The 26,265-nt window shown below is 41.4% G+C and overlaps 1 protein-coding gene across 1 annotated transcript in view; it reads left to right on the plus strand.

Moving 5' to 3' along the window:
* The window catches only part of LOC122804002 (protein mono-ADP-ribosyltransferase PARP14-like), a 1,683,704-nt gene that overhangs the window by 1,275,575 nt on the left and 381,864 nt on the right, over positions 1-26,265 (plus strand). The window contains exon 10 of the mRNA XM_044073683.1: positions 14,982-15,075. Within this exon, the coding sequence (XP_043929618.1) occupies positions 14,982-15,075 (94 nt within the window). The remainder of the gene's footprint in view (positions 1-14,981; positions 15,076-26,265) is intronic.

Consider the following 26,265-nt stretch of genomic DNA (forward strand, 5'->3'; position numbering starts at 1 on the left):
CAGTACTGACATACTGCATGCAATTACAGTATTTACTAGGCTTACAGTAAGACCTGATGCGTATGCACTCAGTGCCTCTCTGGGGCGATTTAACATCTCTTGGTATGATCCAGGATCACTGCAGCTTCTTCAGCAGTTGTGTAACAGAGAAAAAGAGACATGAAAGCATATTGAATAACAGTCTTGGCTGTTTCCTCTATTCTATAGAATTTAATACTGATGGGTCAGTATATTTGCACAATTGAGGGATGTCAGCAGTCCTAAACTCATCATTTTCCATAAGCTGAAGGGGTCCTTCTTGTGCCATTTCAGGTCACTATAGTGGTGACAGCAATTATCTCTAGTGTGTGGAATGCCAGTTGCACTGGAGACAGCCTTCGCTAATCTGTTCCAAGCCTCAGTCACATACTGAAACCCAGTATAGTCCCTCTTGAAGCAGCCTACATCTGTATACCTTCATGAGGAGTGCCCCAAAAATCCTGGACTCCTCAACACCCTCTTTACTCTAAATTTAGCACCATCATCTTCCGCACCAGTTATGTCTGCAGAAGTCAGTCAGCAACTATATATCTAAATTGCCGACATATTCCAATCTCGCATTGTTTGACTGATAATGATTGGATAGATTATAAGTGATGTATAATGTTTGCAACTGGGAGAGTGTCAGTATGGTTTGCGATGTAAAAGGCTTGCAGCTAGGATTGTGATGGTGTGGTTTGTTTTCATATATATAAATGTATGATTGCCTGTGTCATAAGTAATAGTTTAATAAAGATGTTTCTTGTTTAAAAAAGTGGGCAGGAATTGAATAATGTATGTAATGTTGCTTAGGTTATATGGTATATAGCAATATATGTGAAATATAATGTTTGTAAATGTGAACTTGTTTATATAGTTTGATTACTTTTATAACAATGTAAATTTTCCTGTATCACAAGTGATAATTTAGTAAAGGTGTTTAAAAAAACATTTATGAGCTGCATCTGCCCTTTAGTAGTACAGAGAGCAGTTCTGGGGTAGGTTTTCTGTTTCCCATCCATAGATCTAAGTTGTACATGAAAAAGGACAGGGATGATACTTGTTTTATGTGGATGGGGAGCCTGCTCCAGACCAGTGGTATCCTCTGCGTAATATACCTATCCCTCCAAACTGTTCTGTTGATGCTGCAGAAGAGCTTTAGATTGACTTGCTGATGTGCAGGAAATCTATCAGTAATGGGTTGGAGGATGCCTTCTATGGTGTACACAGGTCACCTCTTAGCAATGGGTAGGATACCGAGTATAGTGACAGGGCTTTGAGTTGGTCCACATAGGACATGTTGTTTAGGCCTTATATAATTTTAGTAAGGTATCTTTGTGTGTGTTCTGGTTGCTGCATGTGTCTAGACAGATACATGCTAAAAGAACATTATATTTAATGACTGGCTTACTGAGGGCTGAGTAAAGGAGGACATTGAGATCCATAGATTTAGACATGGCACTTTTATTTATAAGCTCTGCAGTATAGAAGGACTTTCTTAGATCAGTAGACACATGTTGGTCAAACATTAGGTCATTGTCCACATAAGTTTCCAAATCCTGAACAGCTGTGTCCACTCTTAGGGGCATATTGTCATTGTGGTAGTTTGTATTGTCAGCATCGATGACTTCACAAAAGGTACAATAATGCATTTTTTGGCATTTAGTTTCAGACCATGACTTTGACACCAGTTATTTATTTATTTGAGACTAACCATTCTGCATGATGGCTAAGTCATTTGCAGATTCACTGACTACTCCAAGCTTACAGTCATCTACATACTTATCAGCCAGTGCCTTTTGGTATTGGCTTTTACTTCAGGAAAGTAGATGCCAAACAGGAGAGGTCCTAGCACAGAGTCCTAGTGATTGATCTCTTTGTGGAGGTAACTTCCCCCTATTTTGATTATCTGCATCCTATCTGTTAGCCATTTGACGATCCAGTAGGTGACATAGGGGTTTATTACCAATTTATTTAGCATTTTTACTATGTATGAGTGTACCACATGGCTGGTTTGAGTCATTTTTAAGCTTGTATCTTTATTCAGAGGGTACTGAAGTAACCACTTTTTACCAGTGATGTCTCACAGGGTCATAGGTAGTTAGTAGCATTACAGTCCAGGAGGATACCATTAAGGAGCCCAGCGCAAATTTGTAGTCATCCCAAGTAATGTTGGTTAAGTGACCTGCTCAAGGTAACAGTAGGCAAATGAGGGTTAAGGGAATCAAATCATATACCACAGGAACTACAGCTGTCAGCCTTAACACTCTTTGCCAACTGCCAGACACTGCAAAGTGGAAAACAACACACTAAGAAGTACCTGCATTTGCTGAAAGAAGTGTACTTTCATAAATTGCCAAACCATCATTTGCAGAGGAAGGGTGTAAGATTTTGGGTTTTAACAAGAAATTAAAAGATTCTGAACAGTTCACCACCAAAGAAAAATATGTGTATAGCTGTCCTGTTTTTTCTGAATTTATGAAACCATAAAAAGAGATGGGTCTGCCATAAAAGAGCCACTCTATCAGAAAGGATGTATATAACAGCCATTGTCACCCCACTAATGCTCTACTACATGTACTCTTTAAAAGCTCGTAGTTGATTTTTCATTCATGTACACAGTATCAGTATCTTTACAGAACCTTGGTATGTTACCACTGATGATCCATATCTGTAGAAAAAATAGTTTTTGTTGTTGAGAGAGACAGAGGACCACAGTTAAAAGGTATAGCTTTTAACAATGTACTCAGAAATTTCATCTTGAATAAATGTTCTATGTATGATGATTTCTGAATATCTAAAAGGTATGTTTTTGTTGATAAAATGTTGGAGTTTCCCTTTATTTCCAGAATTGTAGTCAAACAAGTTAATCAAAGCCACTTCAGTATTAGATGTTGAAGTTCCAGGATGTGGATTAACTATTGAAGACAAGGTGATTTTTAGGAGCATTGCCATTTTTGTTCACGACTTTTATTAACACTTTACACTGCTTGTAAACTCTATCACCACTGTTGGCTTTGACATGTATAAAAAAAGCATGAAAAACTTCAGGCTTTACTACTTTTCTATTTGCGGATATATCGTTCACGAGGAGGGCAGCTTTTATTTTGGGTAACACATTCAGCATCATCTTACTTAGCTTTTACTGTGTAATCCGTTCAGAAGGAGATGATTGATTTACATTGCCATGGATGTGACCATGGACATGATGACAGCTACCATTAAAGTTCTAAGTCACTGCACTTTTTACATTGAGCAACTGAACAAGTCACAAATGGCAACTTAAAATATACATATGCATTCTTTATTTTTGCATTAGCTATAATGGGAGAATTTAGAAAGCTCAGCAGTAGCTAACTATAAATAGTGTTATAATAGCTTTTTGCAGTGTAACTGACTTTTAGTGAGTGGGCAGAAGTATTCTGAAATGGAATTTGTGTAGCTGAGTTATGCCTGCCACAAGTTTCCCCAGAATAACTGTCATTTTCTATACAGTAGAGTCATTATATGCCATAGATGACCAGGGTTGTTTGGCAGTTTTTGTACAACCCCTATGCTTGGTACTTTGCTGTTTAATCATTGTTGCTTAAGACTGGCTACCTGCACATCAACACAGTTCTCTATAACTTTCCCTATTTTTTTTTTACTTTAGTATTTAACACCCCTCTATATATTCCCCTACAGCTCAGAACAATTCTAACCACCAGTCCACTCTCCCACACCTGTACATGGACTCCAAACTACCATCCCCCTCTTGCTGTGCTCATTGTACCTATAGTGAGTAGTTTTCAGCTAGTAGTCCAGCCTTTCTCGCTCCTGCACTCTACCTTCTAAGTTCTGTAAACGCCTTCTTAGCTCCAGTACCCTGGACCCTGCCTTCTTAGTTCTGTAGACCCCCTGATAGCCCCAACAAACTGTGTATATTTCCCTCCTGGTACAGAGTCTATTTATTCCCTAGCTTTTACCTGCCTCACTGTATTAGCTCCTGTACTGTAAAATTACTTTCAGCTCTAACTCAATCGCCTCTCCCGCCAGTAACCCACTACTTTTTGGAAAGTTAACTAATAAAAGCAGCTCCCCTAACGGGTTTTACCTTACTGATTCTTTGTCTTAATAGTGAGATGCAACTTCCTTGGTCCAACCTATGCCATTTGCTCTCACTGTGCTTGGGCTCACTCCGCTCCTCTACCCTACCCCCATTCCCACACATCCCTCCACTTTTCTTAAATTTATACTCTCTACTCCATGCCTCTTCTCTTTGCTCACTCCACTTATTAACAATCCTCTCTCCTTTCCTACTCCTGCTATAATCCCCTCCCTCATAGTCTCACTAAATATATCTCTCTTCTCCTTATAACTTCCTACCTTACCTCTATCACTAAGTACCCTACTACATATTAATCAGTTTCCCTATTTCCCCACTGTCCTTATTAGTACTTACACCTACCTGTCTTTAATTCTCACTTCTTAGATCTGACTCACTGTTTATCTTTCATCATGATCCATGCATATCTCTTAACTACTATCCTCTTCTTCCTTTCGCTATCAGCCTCTTACCTCATCACACTCTCTTATCAAAAATCTATCACCCACTCTCTCCATCAGTCGCATCAACAGCACCACCCTCCACTCACATCGTATCTCTCCAAGTCTCTTTTATTTCTCACCTTCTCACCTCTTCAAGGCTAACACTTTTCCAAACACCTCACACTTCTATACTCTGAAGTCAAGAAGATCTACTAATATAGATTTCTTCACATATATTACTACTTTCATTGATACACTTCTCCTGGATGGGGACATCCATCCCAACCCAGGTTCTCCTGCCACTACCTCTCACAACCAAATACCTCACATCTCTCACCCCCCCCACTCCTCACCCTCTCCTAAGACATTACAAATCTACTCTTTAAACATTTAAAGTCTTGTAAATAAGATCACAGAACTGCATTTCTGGATTGCTAAAACTACCCCCATATCGTTATCCTGTCGAAGACCTGGTTAATATCACATATTACAAACACCAAAATTATACCTTCAGGCTATAACATCTTTTGACAGAATTAAAAAGAGAGATGGAGGTGTTGCCATCCTCTACTCTGACCAACTTAATCTCTCCTCACTATCCATGTCTATATCTAGCATTAAACCTGTTGAACTTCTTATTTTAAACCGTCATCTAAACTCACACAAAAAATTTGCCCTAGCATCTGTCTAGATCCCTCCAAGAAACAATATTCCTATCCTTGAGAACGTCCTCTCGTGGATCGCTCAACACATAGCAAACAAAACCATCATTCTTGGTGACGTTAACATAAATTGGACTAAACTTACAACTGTATCTACTATTCTCAGCATCAATCTTCATTGCTTCCACTAACTCATCATCTCCCCTACTCACAATAACAAAATCTCCATTTCTGGACCTACCCTAGATTGGATCCTCACCTCAGATCCCAACCTGTATCATAACTCTGGGACACTTACAAATTCTTTAAGTGATTATCTTCCCACCTACATCCAAAGTTACTCCCAGCAACCACCTAAAGACCACCTTTATAGAGAATGTTGTAAACTCACCAACTTCAATCCAGGTAATTTTAACTCTAAATTGTCCAGCATAAACTGGTCCTTCCTTTTCATCTCCCCCTCAATGAGGCTGTTAAATCATTCAGTCAGATTTTCCTAGACATAAAAAATTCACTAGTACCTATCAGAAAAATCTGAATAAAATCTACCTTTGCCCCTTGGCTCACCAAACATATCCGCTCAATTATGCACAAAAGCGATAGCGTCTTGAAAGCCTGGGTCAAACATAAATCCCCTCCCCTACTTCAGTTGTACAAAGAGCTCTGAAACCTCTCTAAAAAGCTAGTTAACAATGATAAGAAGAATTTCTTCAACCCCACCCAATCAGACCCACAGAAAAATCCAAAATAATTCTGGACAACCATTAATAATCGTTTTTTATCCTGGCAACCGTACCACTCCTGACCACTTTCCACATAACACTGCTACTGAAACAGCCACTCTCCTAAACAACTATTTTGTAGAAACAATCCAAAAACCATCTCAAAATAACAACTCCCCCACTACCCCTCCTTCATCCCACAACAAAACACCTTCCAATAGTTTCTCATTTAAACCAGTTCCCACCACCTACATCAAATCTCTCTCAAACTTTGCTCTACTCCCTCTGCTGACACATTACCTTCTTACCTTCTTAAAATTGCTGCAGACTCCATTGCACACCCTGTCTCTGTACTCATAAATACATCCATTAAAGAAGATTGTGTCCCCGACATATGGAATTCCTTCTTTACTATCCTACTACATAAGGGTAGAAACTCCACCGACCCTTCTAATTACAGGTCCATTGCCATCCTATCCCCTATCTCCAAAATACTTCAGAAATGTATACAAAGTTACTTATACACCTGCTTGACAAAAACCTGCTAACCTCCAATCAACATGGTTTCAGGCCACACCGTTGTACATCCACTGTACTACTTTCTTTCACTCAAACAGTAGCTGAGGCCCGTGAAAACGATATGTTGGTCTGCTGCTTATTTCCTGATCTTTTTAAGACTTTCTATACTGTTTCACACTCTAAACTTCTAAATAAACTCTCAGATCTCAATCTCTCTAGCTCCTCAGTAAAATAGTTATCCAGCTACCTCTTCAATAGGCAACAATCTGTCTGCTGGCAAACTGTCTTCTCCCCCTTTCTTCCAGTCAACACAGGAGTTGCTGAAGGATCAGATTTAGGCCTCTTCTTGTTCAATATACATTCTGCTTTTAAACATTCAACTATGTTACAATATGCTGATTATTCCACACTTATCACCACCACCACCCATAGTGTTTCTAATCCCTTAACACTCAGGACACCTCCTCATCTGTGGAAACATGGCTTTTGGATAATCAGCTAGTACTTAATCCTAACAAAATTGTCTTCTTTTTTAGAATACTGGCAAAACACAAATCCTTATTTGCCATCACCTCCCTCAACAACGCCATCATTAAAGTTGAACCTCACACCAAACTACTTGGCACCATAATTGATGATGTACTAAAATTTAACCTACACATCCAACAGTGTGTAAAAAAAAAAAACATCAGAAACTTGGAGTACTATATATAAATCAGAAATTCCTTACACCTACCTCCAAACTTTCTCTGGCTCAGTCACTCCTCTTACCATGTCTACTTTATGTTGCCCCTATCCTCACTAACATTCAATCTACTTTACTATCCAAACTAGACCAAACATACAGTAAAATAGCCAGATTTGCCACTAACCTTCCCCACAATTCTCATCACTGTCTCACCCTGAAGAAGCTTCAATGGCCAGAATTTCCTCATCAACTTCTGCTTCCTCATTACATATCACAAATTGTGTTCTCTACAAATCCTCCGCCTGCCCTCTCTCTCCAAGTATCTTACTACACCCCCTCTGGCACCTCCGCACAACAGACAAAAACCTTCCTGACATTTACAAGACCAAAAAGAACATTGGAAAGTCCCTATACAAGTACTCAGTAGCTATTGTCTGGAACACACTCCCCCCTCAATATAAAAAATATCTCCCAAAGACACCCGTTTAAGAGAGATATAAAACAATATCACCAAAACACTTGGTCCTGCCCATGCCAAGCCCACACATGACATAATTTCTGTCTCTACAACCCCTCTCTTGGACATATTCCTCTGTTATTCTATTAGAATTATCTCCTCCTATTTCATATATTGTCTGACATGTAATTCAGTGTTTTTATCCACTTGCATTATAATGGATGGAACTTATTCCAGTGCTATGTCTTTTTGGTCAACATACCTCTTGTACATTGTATATTATTGTAATGTAATATTCATTGTTTACTAAGTTTCTGTGCTTTCGATTGGAGCATATCTCCTCATGTTATGGGACTAAACATTTTACCATTACTTTACTGTTTGTCTTTTTGCATCTCTATATTTTGTTTGGAGCTTTTCTCTTCAAGTCTCTGCTAAAAATGGCCACTTGGCTCAGTTGGACCAACCCAGTTAAGAAATGTCAAATAAATAAATAAATACTTGTGGTTCTGTTGCACATGCATTGTAACAGAGGATGTTATGTAGTCCTATCTCGCCGTAATTCTTGCTGGTTGGGTTCGGAGCTGATCCTCTGCTGTAACTTGGCAGAATACTAAAGCTCAAGAGCTTCCAGTGGCTTGAGGCTAACCCCTGTCCCATGATGCCCCAGGCTACATCCGCAGATCTCGTTTGCCACACAGGGTTTGAGACGTTTGTCCAGTTGGCTCATAAGTATAACTTTTCAGTTACTTGGTATTTTTTCTAGCTAGTTGTGCTATTTTTTCTTCACTATATACCCCTAACTTCTAGCTGATCGTGTTGTCTGCGTTAAAACCCTTTTAAGTCTTTCCGCCCCCTTTTTAGAGAGTGCCGTTTTAGTTAGAGGCCTCTCTCAGTCCCTCAAGTTTCAGTGCCGTTTTCTCTCGCAGGCCAGAACCCATTTAAGTTAGAGGGTTCTGCCCTTTCACCTTTCTCTAGAATCCTTTTCAGTTAGAGGATCCTAAATTTAAAAAAAAAAAAAAAGTTTTAAATTAGTCCTTAGTAGTTGTTTATTGTTGATTGTTCTTTGTACTATAATGTCTGAGGAGAGTTTTAAGGACTCCTCTAAAGAACCCAAGGAGCATAAGCCTTCTGGGTTCAAGAAATGTGTAAAGTGTGCTGGGAAGATGTCGTTGACAGATGCGCACACTAATTGTGTTTGCTGTCTCGGTGCCATACATCTGCAAGAACCTTGCACTATTTGTCATGGGTTTAGTAGCAAAGTTTTACAGGAGTGTAAAAATAAGTTAATGGCCAAAGGTCTTCTTCGTTTTCAGCAAGCTTTGGATGAGGGCTCAAAGTCATCTAAAAAGTGGCCAGCTTCCGCTCCAGATTCGGAACCATGCAAGAAGATTTCGGAACCGAGGGCTCTCGGCTCCGACAAGTCTGCGTTACTGACCTCTTCGGCACTATTAGTGTCAAAGAAGCTGACTGAGGTTTCCACTCCTCAGACCCCAGCTTTGGATTTGATGGTGGTGTCACCACTCTTCAGATCTCCCATATTGGAGTCTAGGAGATCTCCCTCATTGTCCAACCGCTCCTCCAGTAGTCTTTCAAATGATGATGTAGAGCGGATGGTGAAGAGATTGCTATGCACACCGGCCCTGGCTACATTGCTTTCACCTCCGGGCCCAAAGGCATCAGAGCCGCCTGTCTCCACTCCACTTTCTTTGATTCCACCTCCAATTACCCTGGATTCTTCGGAGCCGGAGGGTATGGATCTGATTGTAGTGGAACCATCGGCCCCGAGACCCTTGGCGGCTTCTTTGTTTCCGACCTCATCTGTGGTGTCTTCGGCTCCATCCGGTGCCGAGATATCTGGAAGCCGATGCTCTCCGGTCGGCTCGGGGGGGGGGGAGTCGGCACAGTATGTCTTGTGATCCGACTCTCCCTCTTGGTGCTTTGGCTCGGTTGAGCTCGGCGCCTACCTCTGCCTCAGAACCACCTCCTCCTCCTCCTCAGAGCCGATCTCTAGCATCCTTGGTGCAGAGGTCTTCTCTGGAGTGGGGTGGGGGTGCTTTTGAAGTAGCAGAGAGGATGCTGTCCCCTCAGACAGCACAGCTCTTGGATCCACTCCCTATTCCCCACCATTGCCTGTGTCTATCTCTTCTCCACCCCCTCCTAAGCGTAGAGATCCGGAGCCACAGGTGACCACCGCAGGTGTTGCACACTCTTCCGAGACTTCTCCTGAGTATCCCTCAGAGGATGTTCCCAGGAAGAGGCTATGCAAGAGGAAGCACATTGACTCCCCTGAGTCAGTCACTTCAGATACTGATTTGGATGAATATGAGGGGTCCCCAAGATCCCCCTCTGAGGATGTCTCCTTTGTAGACATCCTGGAAATCCTGAAACAGACAGGTGATTGGCAGCCCATCAACCCTTCGGAGGATGATTCAGTATACCTGGAGGCTTTCGGATCTCGCCCTTCCACCTCCTGGGTGACTCCTCCTTATGACAAATTGTTAGATGTCATTTCCAGGAAAGCATGGACTTTGCTGGACACAAGTGGAGCCTGTTCCGAGGAGGCCAAACAAATTTATTATGGCCCCTAAAGAAAAGGAATTTTTAACAAAAGAAGTCCCCGTAGATGCCATGGTGGTGGCGGTGGCCACAAAGAAGGAACTGTCAGAAACCTCTTCATCTAACCATCCTCCTAATAAAGAGTCTAGGATTATGGATAGATATGGCAAGCGCATGTTCTCTTCAGCGACCTTCACCTTGCGGGCGCTGAACTATTTATCCCATTTTACTAGACTTCAAAGGGATCTCATTAAAAAAACTAGGAGATACCCTTCAGGAAGCAGTAGCTGTGGGATCCACAGACAAGGTATCCTCACAGCTGGCCACCCTTACCTCTGTTGCAAACTCCTCCATGAGGGTAATCTCCTATACAGCTGACGGAGCGAGTAGATCGGTGGCATCAGGAATCTCTCTCAGGAGATATTCCTGGATGCGCCTTTTTAACTTTGCTGACCCTTTCAAGTCTTCATTTACCAACGCCCCTTTTGATGGTTCAGCCTTGTTTGGACCCATGGTGAAAGAGATGCTGATCAGGTACGAGAAGGACGGGAAAACCTTATCTGCCATGGAAGTCTGTTTTTCTGCCCTTCCAGACCTTATCCCAAAGGTCAAAAGGGTGGGAAAATGTGGTTCCGCAAATCTCAAAAAGGTTTCTCAGACACACGTGAGGATTCTTCCCCCAGGAGCAGAGGGGGGAGCTATAAGGAAGATGACACCCTTGCGGCAGAGGGGGTCCACATAATCAGGGCGACAGGGAGACCTTCTCTGATAGGCCCTACCAGTGCTCCTGAAAGGAGACCCACCTGTCTTACTCTGGAGGCAGTCGGGGGTTGCTTGTCATTATACTCAGACACCTGGCAACAAATTTCCCAAGACAAATGGGTGCAAGAGATAATATCCAGAGGTTACCTCATTCCCTTTTCTTCCACCCCTCCAAAACAAAAGTCCTTACCAGATGGTCCACCCGCGCAAAAGGACTTGGCAACTCTAGAGATTCAATCGTTGCTAGTCAAAAGAGTCATCCAAGAAGTCCCCGCAGACCAGATAGGAATCGGAACTTACTCAAGGTTCTTTTTAGTGCCAAAAAAGACAGGGGATCCTTCCTAGATCTCAGCAGATTAAACAAATCTGTAAAGAAAACAAAGTTCCAGATTGTAACTCTGCAGTTGATATTAACTCTGCAGTTGATATTCCCTTTCATAGGGAAAGATAACTGGATGTGCTCTATCGACCTCAAGGACGCATACTTCCATATAAAAATGGACAGGCGGCCCAGAAGGTATCTACACTTCTGGCTGGGAGACAGTCACTACCAATTTTGAGCCCTGCCCTTTGGCCTCACTACAGCCCCCAGAGTGTTCACAAATGTATGGCAGTGGTCATGGCTCACCTGAGACATCAGGGATTCCGAGTGTTTCCATATCTGAATGACTGGCTCCTCACCAGCTCCACAAGGCATCTACTATCTCAGGCCAGGGATGAAGCCCTTCTTCTTTGCAACAAGCTGAGCATAATGATAAATCTAGAAAAATCTGCCTGGTTACCGTTACAGCATATTGTCTTCTTAGGAGCAGAGTTATACTCAAGAGACATGACAGCAAGACTCTCCCCAGATCTAATCCACTCCCTGCATCAACAGGTAAAAATTTTGATTTCAACAAAGAAAGTCCAGGCCAGACGTGTTACAGACCCTAGGAACCATGGCTGCTGCCATTCTGCTGGTGCCCTTAGCCCGTTTACACATGACACTTCTACAGTGGCTTTTATTCGCACAGTGGTCGATGCAAGATCTACCTCTTTCACATCCAATATACATCACGGAGTCTTGCAAAAGAGATTTAACTTGCTGGCTTCAGACAGACTAGCTGTTTTTAGGTAATCCTTTTATGTTTCCCCAGCCAAAGGCAGTGTTAACCATGGACGCTTCCCAGATCGGGTGGGGGGGTTATTATCTGGGAAGGGCAGTTCAAGGTTTATGGCAGGACCATGAGAACCATCTGCATATAAACATCCTACAGATGAGAGCGGTGCTTTATGCGTTGCAGGCACTTCAGGACTCTCTCCCTCTAGGAACAATTGCAGTTCAGACAGACAACATGTCGGTAGTATGGTATATAAACAAACAAGGAGGAACCAGATCTTACCCTGTATGTCGAGAGGCATTAAGAGTTTGGCAATGGGCAATTGCTTCTCAATGCTTTCTAATTGCAATGCACATCTTGGGAAAATCCAGTGTGATAGTGGACAGACTCAGCAGGATTCTCCTGTTACCTCACGAGTGAACAGAGAGATTGCAGAGATGATTTTCCACAGATGGGGCCAGTCTTGCTGCGACCTTTTCGCCGCTCCCAAGAATACCAACTGCAGTAACTACTTTGCCTAATTCCCCCAAAGGAGAAGCCACCCAGGGATGCACTAGTTCATGAGTGGCCCTCGGGATTACTCTACGCTTCCCCCCCCTTTCCACTCATTCCAAAGGTGTTACAGAAAGCCAAATGGTCGAGAAGCAAAGTGGTCCTCATTGCTCCATACTGGCCTTGTCAGGTTTGGTTTCCATTTCTATAAACCCACCTCTTGGAGGAACCTTGGATCCTGGATCCAATTCCAGACATTCTGACCCACTCTTTGGGAGAGTTCCATCCATTCATCCACACCCTCAAGTTGACAACTTGGCTGATCCAATTCCATGACTAGCCAAGTGTTATTCTTTCATGCCAGCAGTAAATCATATCCTAGCTTCTTCCCATAAACTTTCCACTAGGGAATTATACTCTAACAAATGGAAGAGATTTTCATGTTGGGCATCTAAATAAAATATTGAATCTCTTACCGCCCCTATCCCAGCAATTTTAGAGTTTCTCTCAAATCTGTTTGAAGAAGGTGCTGCGGCAGCTACTATTAGGGTACAATTAGCTGCTATCTCCAATTTTCATACAGGTGAAATGGGTGTTGCCATTATGTCTCACAGATTATGTAAGGCCATTCTCAAAGGTACCTTTCTACTTAGGCCCCCGATTAAAGAACCCTTGACACCTTGGGATCTAAATTTGGTTTTAAATTCTCTGACTACAGCTCCCTATGAACCTGCTTCTACTTGTGATCTGAAATATTTATCACGGAAAACCCTCTTTCTTGTTGCCATTACATCAGCCAGAAGAGTTTCAGAGCTGCAAGCTCTTTCAGTACGTCAGCCTTGTATTGTAGTTCATAAGGACAGGGTATCTCTGAGAACTAATCCCTCCTTCCTCCCAAAGGTTTGTTTGGAAAACAACATAAACCAATCAAGGAATTGCTAGTCTTTTTTCCCAATTACACCAACAAGGCAGAATATAAACTACACCAGCTTGATGTGCACAGACAGTTGCATTTCTACTTGCATAGAACGAAAGACATTAGAAAGTCAATCAACTTTTTGTCTCTTTTTCTGATAAGAAGACAGGATCACCAGTCTCAAAGGTGACCTTGTCTAAATGGCTTGTGGAGTGTATCATCCTTTCATACCAAAAGAGTGACATACAATTACCAGGGAAGATAAAAGGTCACTCCATTAGGTCAGTCTCAACTTCTTTTGCCTTTCAAGCTAGGTCCCCTTTAGAGTCGATTTGTGCAACTGCTACATGGTCAAAACCTCACACCTTTATCACTCATTACAAAGTGGACTTGGCTTCCCGGAAGGGCTCCCTTTGGATCCACGGTACTGAAAAGTCTTTTTTTCCTGAGCCACCCTAGAGTTTAGGTGCTAGGGATGCTGTCCCCACCAGCAAGAATGATGGCGAGATAGGACTGTATAACATCTAGAAGTTATGTACTTACCATAACATTCCGTGTTTGTAGTCCATCTCGCCTATATTCTTGCATCCCACCCTCCTTCTCCCTCCCATTCCTGGAGGAACTGGTGGACGAAATTATCTGCCTGCAGAAATATGATGACTTTCAGCCTCTTCCTTGACTGAATTATAGTGATTTGTAAATATGTATGTGTGTATATATATATATATATATATATATATATATATATATATATATATATATATGTGTGTGTGTGTGTGTGTGTGTGTATACATATATATATATATATTTATGTATGTATGTTTATATACATATAGAAGAGAAGGTGTTTCTTGCTTGCTTGCAAACAAGATCTGGGGATGTAGCCTGAGGCATCATGGGATAGGGGTTAGCCTCGAGCCACTGGAAGCTCTCGAGCTTTAGTATTCGGCCGAGTCGGAGCTGTGGATTGGCTCCGAACCCAACCAGCAAGAATATAGGAGAGATGGACTACAAACATGGAACATTTTGGTAAGTACATAATTTCTAGTTCCTAACTTTTTTTTTGTTTTTCATTAACTTGTTTGCACATTTCATTGCAGTTGTTTTTTTTTCTAAGTCATCTATGTTTATCATTTTCTTTATGTTTAGGGCTATGCTTTAGTTTGAACTTATTTGCCATTTTCTTTACTTATTTTGGATTGTTTAGTTGTTTTGATGTGCCTGTGACCTGGGTCATGACTGAAAAGCATCTGTAGACCATTTCACTTGTCTGGTTATCTGTAAAGTTTGCATTTGCAATGAATATAGTTTTCTTGCCTTTAGTGATTGATAGGATGTGTAATATAGTGAAGCCTCAGTAGGAATGTGGGGATTAAACTTTACTAACGGATGCCACCAGCTGACTACTGTTAGCAGTAAGGGCAGTTGGTGTGCTGGATTGGCTGCACTAGACAGTTGGTCTTTGATATACATGAAAGTGGTCCACAATGATCAGTCTCACTTAAGTAGTTAACAAATGATTAAATAAAACAAGACTAATATATTTTAATTTATTTCAGGCCTTCAGCACTGAATTTGGAAAACATTCAAAAGGAAAGGTATTGAAAGAAAAACAACACGCACAAGCATCATCAGGTGCACAGTCTGGTCAAGGTAATGTTATAAACATCTTACTTTAATTAGATCATTTCCCCACATAGTACCTTGTGAGTAATGTATACTTTTAGCATTGTGTAACTATTTTGTTTTAGAGTCTAGTTGTGTTTAGGCATTTCCTACATTTAACATCATCAACCCTTCTTGGTGGGGCCATGATTGGGTTTGTCTTCCTTTCCACTTCAGTGTATATATATATATATATATATATATATATATATATGTATAAAATATTCTTGGAGGTTCCCACACTGGTGTGCACAGTGCTGTCACATCCAGTACAAGGAAGCATTTCTAGTGCCTGAGTGTGACAGCTCTGTTCTACTGGTTACACTCTTTGGAATCTGGTCATTAGGATTTTGCTAGAACTCAGTCAGAATGCTAAAGAAACAGGGAACAGACAATATTCAAGCCCTCCTAGAGTTAACTTTACCCATGAGAAGACCTTCTGGTCCCATGTGTTGTGTCCTGTATCAAAGAGGGCTTGTCTTCAAACTTGCACCATTCTACACGTGTTGGGTCCATGTCCTGTAGGACTTAATGTCATGCCTGTACTCTGCTTTTGTGGATGATGGGAGGCCTTGGAGGGAGAGAGAGAGAGTCTGCTGTCTACCTTGAGGGAACGTGAATTCCAGTGTGTTGGAGCTGCCCATCCCTGGATGACTTAACCAGAGCATGTCCATAACCAGCTGGATCAAATTAAGCTGTCCTCCCTAAATAATTTGGCTATGGCTCAATTGTAGAACTTGAAGTTTAGGATACCTCTTCCATCGTCATCATTTGCACCCAGCAGGGCTCAGTGGCCCAAACTGAGGAAAGTCTTTGTTTTTCCTCTAAATGACTCTCCCTCACAGAATTCCTGTTGTTCATGGAATTCAGTATGTACTGGTCTGTGGTTGCCTTTTGTTTCCTCAAGAAATGTCTCAACAGGTATTTGATGAAGGAGAAGGACAAACCTTTAGCCATTCCTCCATATGGAACCCCTCATCAATGATCATCAATTATCTGTCTCTGCAGACGTTGGTTTAGTTGTGCTACATCCTGATCTGAATAAAAACTGTTTGTCTCCCCTCCTACTTTCTACTACTCTGTGTATTCGTTTATCAGTGACTTTGTCCGGAACGTATACTGCCCACAACTGTGACTCTCCACTTTATTCTTGTACTCTGACACTAGTATGCTTATTTTCCAGTCAGCTTTTCTCTCCATAGTGCTATAAGTACCCTCAGGAGCCATTTCTCCCCTAACTCATACAGCATTACCCTCAATAGCCATTCTCCCCTAACTCATACAGTGTTTTGATCATATCTGCCATGACCTAATCTGAGCCTACTGCTTTCTCTGACTTAATTTTCCTTAGTGCTGCTCTTCTTCTAGAGTGGAATCCTCTTCTTCTTTCATTATTTCAGATGGAAGTACTCCTTCCATCTATCGTTGATGTCCTGTGGACTGGTGAACATGTTGGTGATCCCTTATGAAGGGTGTCTTGACGACTATCTTCTTTATCTTTCTGTTTTTTGCCTTGCAACCTGATAGAGTTTCTTTGTGCCATCTATTGAGTGACTTATCAGAAGCTGGTAGAGTGCCACTGATGCCTTGTTCTTTGCTACTGCACTTGTTCTCTTAGCCTCTTTGTTAGCCAACAAGTATTCCTACTTGGCCTGGTCTGTCTTTTTGGGTCTATGTCAAAACAACGAACGGAAGAAATTTCAAATGCTCTGATGAGTGAAAACTCATATGATCGAAATCGCTATTGTGGGGGGCTGTGCCCCCCCTTAAAAATATATTCCAGCTCCGAGATCGCACTACAGTGAGGAAAGGGCAAATTTTCTGATCTTCATAGCACTACAATCTCACAATATCGATGTCAATCATATGAGTTTTCACTCATCCGAGCGTTCGCAATTTCTTCCGTTCGTTGTTTTGACATAGACCCATCTTTTCTATCTCCCACTTTTCCTGCACTCCTTCTTTCTTTTGTTAGCTTCCTGAACTTCTGCGTTCCACTACTAGGTTTTCTTATGTACCTTATTTCCGTACCTGGCTCGACTGCATGTCTTTTCTATACTCCTCACACATGCTATTTTGAGTAACTTCTGTTCTTCATCTCCGCCTATTTCAATGTCATCTTCTTCTTGATGAGCTAGAGCCATGAGTATTTCCTTGAAATCTTGTGCTTTCTTTCCATTCAACTTCCAGGTCTTCAGCCTAGTCCCTTTTGACCTTCTCTGTCAACCTTAGAGACTTCTCTGATTACTACTTGCACTGGGGATGACTTTGCAATTGCCGATTCCAACCCAGTGTTCTTTCCTTTCTAGTAGAAGTCTACCCCAATTCCCTGTTACCCACTCATGTATGTGATCTTGTGATGGTCTGTCTTGCTGAACCATATGTTGGTTGTCATCAAGCCATTTGTCAGACAAACCTTTAATGATCAGCTATGTATATAATTACTTCTTAGGAGAGAACAGAGAAACACAGAAATGTCAACAATTATTATCCCTTGGTTAAATGTAACAGGTCTGCAAGTCATGAGGGAAAACCCTTTACGAACAGTAAAAAAAACAGTCCATAGCCCAGGTTTCTACCTCATCACCTTAAGTATCCAAGGAAACAGTTTACCTAGTACCTCTCCTCTCACTCTTAGATTATTGAACTGCATCTTTAAATCATGTATTTATTTGATTACCTCAGTAACTTAATCTATATGTGTATGTATGTGGGGGGATTACCCTCTTTAATTTACATGTTAAAACCTTCTTTATCAAGAGCATTAAGATATCTAAAAATGGTTTTACTATTTGTTTAGTCATTTTCTTGATTTTAAGGAAATCAGGTAAATGGATCAGTGTTTAGACAGTCACATTTGGCTACACTTTCACAACATTGTTCTGAAGATCAAACTTCCAAGAGCTCTGGGAAGATAACAACTAACAAACAGCAAACTACTGTACATTTTTAACAGCAATTAGTAGCCAAAGTGTCTTTGATACCCAGAAGTTAAACAAAGAAGAGAAGAGAAAAAGTGAAGTAAAAGGGAAAACAACTGTGAAAACTCAGGAGACTAACAGCAGTGTAGTGGTTGTGAGAAGCAGGTGGTAATGATGGCTGAAGGAGAAAGTTGGTCAGCCATCTTAGAGAAAGACTGCTGAAATGCATTCTGAAATGTTCAAGTTAAGTGGTTCTCCATTGAAATATATAGAGACAAGTAACAGAAGTGTACAATAAATAGATGTTTTAAAGTGGCATTCAAAATTGATGACTGATATGCAAACTGCTGAAAAGGAGATGTAAGAAAAACACTTAAAATATGAACAGAAGGCACAGAAACTGGCTGAACTTGAGGACAGCTCATATAGAGACAGTTTGAGGTTTACAGTAATAGCAGAACAAATCAAAGGGAAGGACTTTAAATACATTATGAGGAAATGCCTCAGCACATGGATCTGTTGCTGATAATGAAATAGAAAGAACACATAGAATACATATTTCAGTAAATGCTATGCAACAGTGGAAGAAGGAAGTTGAAAAAAGAAAATGAATGATGAAAAATGAGACCAAGAAAGCAGCAGAGACTGCAGACATACCAGCTAAAGGAGGAAATGCCTTCTATTTTGTAGAAGTAGGTGTGATGCTCACCACTGCTGCCAGTATGTGATGGGCTCCACTATGTGTCATCCCCATGCTGGGCCAGTAATTAATGAGCCGGAATCCTCACCACTGACACTGGAGAGGGATGTACACTTGGAATACAAATGGGTACACTCAGTCTTTCCAGGTGCAAACTTCCCTGCATCAATTACACTTTCCCTTAAGAGCCCAGAGGGGTCCGTCTCCCTTTACATCCTCAATAAGACTCCCCACTGGTACAGCTGTAGGGTTAGGTCCTCTGTCGAGTGTCCAAACCAAGTCATCCAGCATCCTGTCTGTAAATCCAGTGCTTCGTGTCCCAGCCCCAAGTCTCTGACATACACACACACACACACACACACACACACACACACACACACACTGACAGATTTAATTCACACACACACACACACACACACACACACACACACACACACACATCTGAGAAAGGCTGGCACAGGTCTACTAGATATGCCCGCTTCTGCTCAGACTATAAGGTAGTTACCACTGCCACCAGACACTTCACAGTCAGCTACTCTAAGACCCTTAACAAAGGGTGTCCAATTATACTGCTCAATATTAATACTAATGCAAATGGTAGTAGTTCACCAAGATGGCTAGGCCTTCTGGAGTGGCCCACACAGTGTCACCAAATAAATATAAGTACTCTCAAAGGTCAGATACTTTTTATAAGAACCAGCCATGAAAAAAGTATTAAATATATTTAATAATAAATACAAAAGTACATGAAATGATAAATACATATTCATAGCAAAGGCTTTCGACACCGTTCCCCATTCTGGTATTATAGACAAGCTCACCAGCCTGAACATAAACCCGTACATCATGAGATGGGTTGCCAACTGGCTCACAGAAAGAACCCACACGATGACAGTTGCAGTTTCTAGGTCCGACTCTAAACCAGTTACAAGTGGCATCCCCCTGGGCGTAGTCCTGGGACCCCTCCTGTTCGGTATATACTTCTCAGAGGTACAGGCAAGCACAGGAGGACTACGGCTGACCAAGTTTGCAGACAACTGCAAACTGGGGGCCATAATTGACTCTCCGGCTGATACAGACATCCTCCAGAAGGGTCTCACAGAGACGGATACCTGGTGTCAAAATCATGGCCTCAAGCTAAATGCCAAAATGTGCACAGTCATCCCCTTTGGAAAAAAAACGAAGTTCCCGCGAACTACCACATAGGTGGTAGTCCCCTAAATACAGAAAATGTAATAAGGGATCTGGGGACCCAAGTAGATAGTAATCTCTCCTTTGATAATCATATTGCCAAGGTGGTTAGAAAATCCTTCTATGTGGCCTACCTAATCACAAAAGGGTTCACATCTAGAACAAAAGAGGTTATTGTGCCCCTCTACTCATCACTCATCAGACCCATCATAGAGTACAAAGCCCCATTTGGGATGTACCTTACAAGGCACCTGCAACAGCTGGAAAGACCACAGAAGTACCTCACCAAGAGGATTACTGGCCTCAAACAGATGCCCTATGCAGCTCGACTGAAGAAACTCCAGCTGTACTCGGTTGCATACCGCTTACTCAGAGGTGGTCTCTGCCTGACATACAAGGCCATGTCCAACCCAGAATTGATGGACATGCTACACCTAAAAAAAAAAAAACAAATCCCCTCAAGCCACACGCTCTAGGGATCTAAACCTCACCACAACGATAAATAGGACGTGCTGGAGGGATAGATTCCTGTCCCAGAGACTCCCCATGCTTTGGAACAGGATTCCAAGCTACATTAGGTAGAGCCCCTCACTAACACTCTTCAAGAGAAACCTTGACCAGTGGATGGGAAACAGAAAATTTACCCCTGGGATCACTGCAGTGGCTCTGCTGGACAGAGGCACAGGTAAGTAATGGCTCTGTGAGATGAAGGCACAGGGAACTAATCTAAGGGGGGGGCGGCGAAAGCCAACACATTCTGGCTAGGCTTATAGATGCCCTCGGGCGGATAGCCTAGTACTTACTTACTTATGAGCCTGTGAACCTATAGTAAACCACATTGTTCAAATCACAGAAAATATTGAAAACAATGTTGATAGACAGACTCATACAAATAAAGAAAAACAATCTCTAAATTAAGCTTCACTATATTCTTAACTGAAAATAAGAGAATTTAATGTTCCATAATAACTTACTTGAACAAGACAAGATGAAATACGTGAGCAATCTTTCTAGTCAGGCTCCCAAACAGAAAACTGTATTCTGAGATTACTCCTTGTAAAGTATAATATCCAAGATGACTTGCAGAATGACCTTATCTAGTCACCTGACTCTAGGTTCCAGCAATATCTCATTTTGAAGTTTGAGACAAGACTTTAGCAGACTGCTAGACTACACATTTAGAGCTTTTATGGCAATGCCTAGGAGCTAGAAACATTTATAACACTTCTTCCCTTCTTTATCAAAGCTAACAGATAATGGCTGCTCCCAGACCTACCATCTCTGAGCCTATTCAGCACTGTGGGGTACCATTCAGTGATTTAACAGCTCATTTACATTTCCCTTATTTTTCTTAAAATAAGCCAGCTGGTTAACCATTGCCGTGTCAATGTCCTCTACTAAAACATATACATTTAATTGTTACCATAACCCATGCACATTTCAGCAAGGTGCACTCTGGATACATTTTAGCACAGTTAACACAAGCAAAGCTCACAAAAACATTTTTAGCACAAGCATCTGTACAAATCAGCTTGATATACAAATGACATAAAATTATTTACAAAATTCCAGCTAGCTGTGGTGGCACAGGTCATATAGCTACTGCCCTACTTCTTCCTGGCATGGTTAGCGTTACATCCTGTCGTCACAGAAGGGAACACATTTAAAGAATGAAGATACAGAGTTTGATTGTGGATAATGACTTTTCATTACAAACATTAACAAAACAAGTTTCTTCCTTTCACAAGACTGCATAGAAATGAAATTTTGTTTCAGATATTGCATCCTGCATTATTTTACTTTTTCTATTCACATGGATTAAAAATCTAAACAGACCCTCGACAGGCACAAGAAGAAATGTCAACACGAAAAGAAGAATTGAAGGCAGGAGAAGATGGCACATGGACAAGCAGCTAATCAACAAATGTAGAAAAACAAATTATGGATAATTAGCAAAGAGATTTCTTGCAAAGCCCTTTATAGCATTCCCAAAGAAAACGATGGCTACAATATAGAAGATGAAATAGTTTTCAAAAAAGAGAAATTCCTTTAAAAAGTGGACTGGAAATAATGAGTGAGGACAATACTTAAAAATATAAATGTTTATATGGAAAAGGATGTGATGTAACCAGAATGCGAGCTGCATTCTGAGTCACACTTTAATACCATTTAAATTAATAAGCACCAGAAAGAAAACAACTATTTGATTAATAGAAATGTATTTATGTATATATATATATATATATATATATATATATATATCTACATGCTACCTGATGAAAGTCATATTTATTTTTCAAACTGTATTATGTTACTTTCAATAAAGTCTCTGCAACTGTGGATTAAGGAAGGGGAAAAAAGTAAATGACTGAGGAATAAAGGAAACTAATATATGATGGCAACAAGTAGGAATATAGTTTAATGTTTATTTTTATTTATTTATTTAATTTTACATTTGTTTATCGGGAAACTCCAAGTGGAACGAGGTCCATTTACAGTGGCGGCCCGGGGAGAAAAGCTCCATAACAACACAATTTTAACAAACAAAAAACAATTCTGTACAGTGGTATATATACAATCAAAGAGATATATTGTACATTAGTTTGTTCTAAGCAAGCTTAGCTTATACAGAGTAGACCCTGGATGTCAGTAGTGGTAGAACAAAGCATACATTGAATGATGCAGTTAAAAAACTGATGCTATTAAGGAGACATCTCACAGGATAAAAATAATTTGCAAGGTAGTAGGCCCTGAAAGGGAGTGTTAGAGTACTGTATATTAGAGATGGTAAGCAGTGAAGAGAAGGAGGGTGGCAAGATTTAGAGGAGAGCAGGAAAGCATTTATGTGATGCAAGGACAGAGCCAGGACTGCAAGAGGTGTGACTTAAGTAACTTCTTGAAAAGTGAGATGCATGGTGCCGAGGAGATATTTTGGGGGAGGTTTTCCATTCCCTAGCGTTGCTGTGAGAGAAAAGACCTTTCCCTGCAATGTTATTGGCTTTGGATATGCAGAGCAGGGTTTTGTTGGATGAGCGTAGAGGACGATTTGCTGAATATTGGTTTAGTAGATGGTTTACAGCTGGGGTTTTGTGGGGGGTCCTTATTATGTTGAAGGCGAGCACTAGTTGATGGTAATGTATTAGTTGAGGAAGTTCTAACCACTGTAGTTCCCTTAGGGCAAGACAGTGATGACTTCTAAAAGTGGTGTTATTGGCGAATTTTGCAATTTTATTGTAACATGACTCTAGTTTATCTAGGTGTGTTTTCCTGATGTGAATTAGGATTGGTGATGCATACAATAGGGTAGACAAGAGGTGGGTTTGGGCTAGGGAGATTTGTGCTTGGTCTGATAGGAACTCTTTGTATAAAGTTCCTAATTTTTTGTACCTTTGTAATGGTTTGCGAGATATGGACATCAAAGTTAAGATCTTTATCTATTTCAACCATGAGGAGCTTAGTATAGGGGGGGATTGTGGTTTCATTTTTGGAGGTGATAGTGAAGGAAGGAGGTGTGGTTTTGGATTTATTGGGGGTAAAAATTAGTAGTTTGGTCTTATTGGGGTTTAAAATAAGTTGAGTATCAGTAATCCATTGTTCTACTGAGCAGAAGGATTCTTGGGTAAGCTTTTGAAGAGTGGTTATGGATGGGGCTGAGCAGATTAGTGTAGAGTCATCTGCATACTGTATGAGTGATGCATGCAGGGTGGAGGTATGAAGTTTTTTAGTGCAAATGGTGAATAGTAGAGGACCCAGTACTGATCCTTGAGGAACGCCTATAGTGGTTGATAGTAGAGGTGATAGTATACCTTGCCATTTGACTCATTGTTTTCTATCAGAGAGAGAGTTTTTGAACCAGGAAGTAGTGGAGGGGGTGAAGGACATGGTAGAAAAGTGTCTAAGAGTAGGTTAGGGGATACCATGTGAAATGCTTTTGATAAATCTAAAAATATGTCTGATACAAAGTTGTTGTTGTTTTGTAGTTAGTTAACCTGATTGGTAAAGGAGAGAAAAGCAGTAGTTGTACTGTGGTTTGGGCGGAAGTCATGCTGTGTGGGGGAGAGGAGATTGTGTGAGGTTAAGAAGTGCATTACCTGGGTGTTAATACATTTCTCCAGAAGCTTGGAAAGGGGGAATAGGATAGCAATTGGCCAGTAGTTTGATAGTTCATAGGAGTTGCCGCCTTTGTGAAGGGGAATAATATATGATATTTCCATAGTTGGGGTATATATGTTTCTTGTATAGAGCGGTTTATAAGAATTGAGACAGGGTAGGCTAGTGACTCTGCAGCTAATTTTAGGAAATTAGTGGGTAGACCATCTGCTGTGAGAGTGGTGGGTTTTAGTTTAGAGAGTAGTTTTCTAACTGTGGAGGTTGCTATAGGTGAGAGTGTAAAGGTGGGTATGTTAGTTTGATCTTTAGTTGGTGAATTTAGAGTTATTGTTGGATAGCTGGATAGATAATGAGAGGATAGACCCTGTGAAGTGATGGTTAAATTGAGAAGCTATACTGTCATTATCAGAATTGTTGGTGGGAGCTGGGGTGGTAGTTTTGCCAGGTTTTAGAAGGGAATTGATAGCCTGCCAGAACTTTTAGGGTTTTTTGGAATGTTTGTTTTGGATGTCTAGGTAGTAGTTTTGTTTATCCATTTTTGTTTGTTTTTTGGCCTGATTCAGATATTTTTGGCTTTCTTGGATAGTGTTATTCTTTTTCCAGTTCTTCCAGGCATTGTTCTGGCTTTTAGTAAGGCTTTTGTTGTCCTATTTAGCCAAGGTCTAATGGTAGAGCTTTTAGTGGGTTCCAGTCACATTGCTGTAACATGCTGTTAAGAGTTTGTGGAGTTACCTTGCGCTCATCTCTAGATGTTCTTCATCTCACATTGCTGCAGTCCTTACACTTGGGTAGTCCGCTGTCCTCGGTCGGCCCGAATATCAAAGTATAAGGCTGACGTCGGTCAAGGCGCATTAGACTGACATCAGGACGTCAGGGTACAAATGCGCATGACCGACGTCATATCCTCAGTCTTTTTTGCCGCATGGTCCGATGCAGAAGCAGCGTTGCAAGTGCCGTTCGGCATTCTGAAATTTTTCGAATTCGGAGTTTCAGACCGAGTCAAAGTTGGCTAAGTACCCGTTGGGAATATTTTAGTTTTTCTTGCCTCAGTGGTTTACGGATGTCAGAAAAAGTGAATAACTGTATTTCTTGTGGGAAACAGATACCGCATAGAGATTATCATAATTTGTGTATACCTTATTTGGGACCTGAGCACGGCGTTGTTGGGTGTCGCTTTTGTGCTAGGTTCAATAAACGCACTATTGCGAAGGTTAGATTGTGCCAGGTTGGTCTTCGAAGCGGTGCAACTACAATATGCCGTCGGATGCTCCGGACGCCTGCTTCTTCAAGAAGCGCAAAGACAAAGCAGCTAAACCCAGACTAGAAGAGTCGAACGGACGCCGGTTCTTTAGAGGCGTCAGTGGAACCGGTGGTTCCGGAGGCCTCTGGAGTCCCAGGGGAACTTTGATTTTGCAGGATGTGGCCTCCCAGGAGGCAGGTCAGGCTGAAGGGGCTTCTCAGGTAACTGTACTCCCCTCCCTTCCTAAGGTGACTAGGCCCTCTCCTTCTGTTTCCAAGGCTTCTCCCAGAGGCAGGTCAGGTATAGCTTCTGTGGGTGTCACTCCTAGTTCTTCAGGTTCTGTGCCCAAGAAGCACATGCTTAAAATGGCAGAAGATTTAATTACCTTGATTAGAGGTTCTATGCCCCCTCCTGATAAGAGGCCTAGGGTGGAACCAGAGTTGGGGGGTTATGAGCAGACTTCTGATGTGTCTGAGTCTTCGGCTGAAGACTTGCAGGAGTATTCTCCTTATTCTGATTCTGATGTGGATGATTCTACTCCTTCTGCTTCTCCTCCTGAGGATTTTTCTTTTTCAGAGACTCTTCATTCCATGAGGGAGCATTTTAAGTGGGAAGGTCAAGACTTCTCTGATTCCAGGAAAAGGCTTAGGGAATTTTGTTTTACCCCAGCATAGGCCTTTGGCTATACCTCCTGTTCTGGATGTTGTGGAAGATGTGTTTGCAGAGGCTTCTCTTAATCCTGATTCTTTGCCTCCTGCTCCTGTTAAACCGGATAGGTATTACAGGGTGCCTGAAGCTCATAAGTATCTGTTTAAGAGTCCTAGGGCGGACCCAGAAACTGTTAGTCAGGGGCCTAAGGGTGTTAAGGCTTCTGTTGTTAAAAATCCGGTTCCTCCAGATAAAGAGGCCAGGGCTTTGGATAGATGGGGAAAGAAAGTCTATACTTCTTCCACTCTAACTATGAGGGCTTTGAATTGCCAGTTTCACATGTTGAAGTACCAAAACTATCTACTTTC

The sequence above is a fragment of the Protopterus annectens genome, chromosome 6.part0 (assembly GCF_019279795.1).
Source record: "Protopterus annectens isolate FY-2018-M chromosome 6.part0, PAN1.0, whole genome shotgun sequence".
Lineage (NCBI taxonomy): Eukaryota > Metazoa > Chordata > Ceratodontiformes > Protopteridae > Protopterus > Protopterus annectens.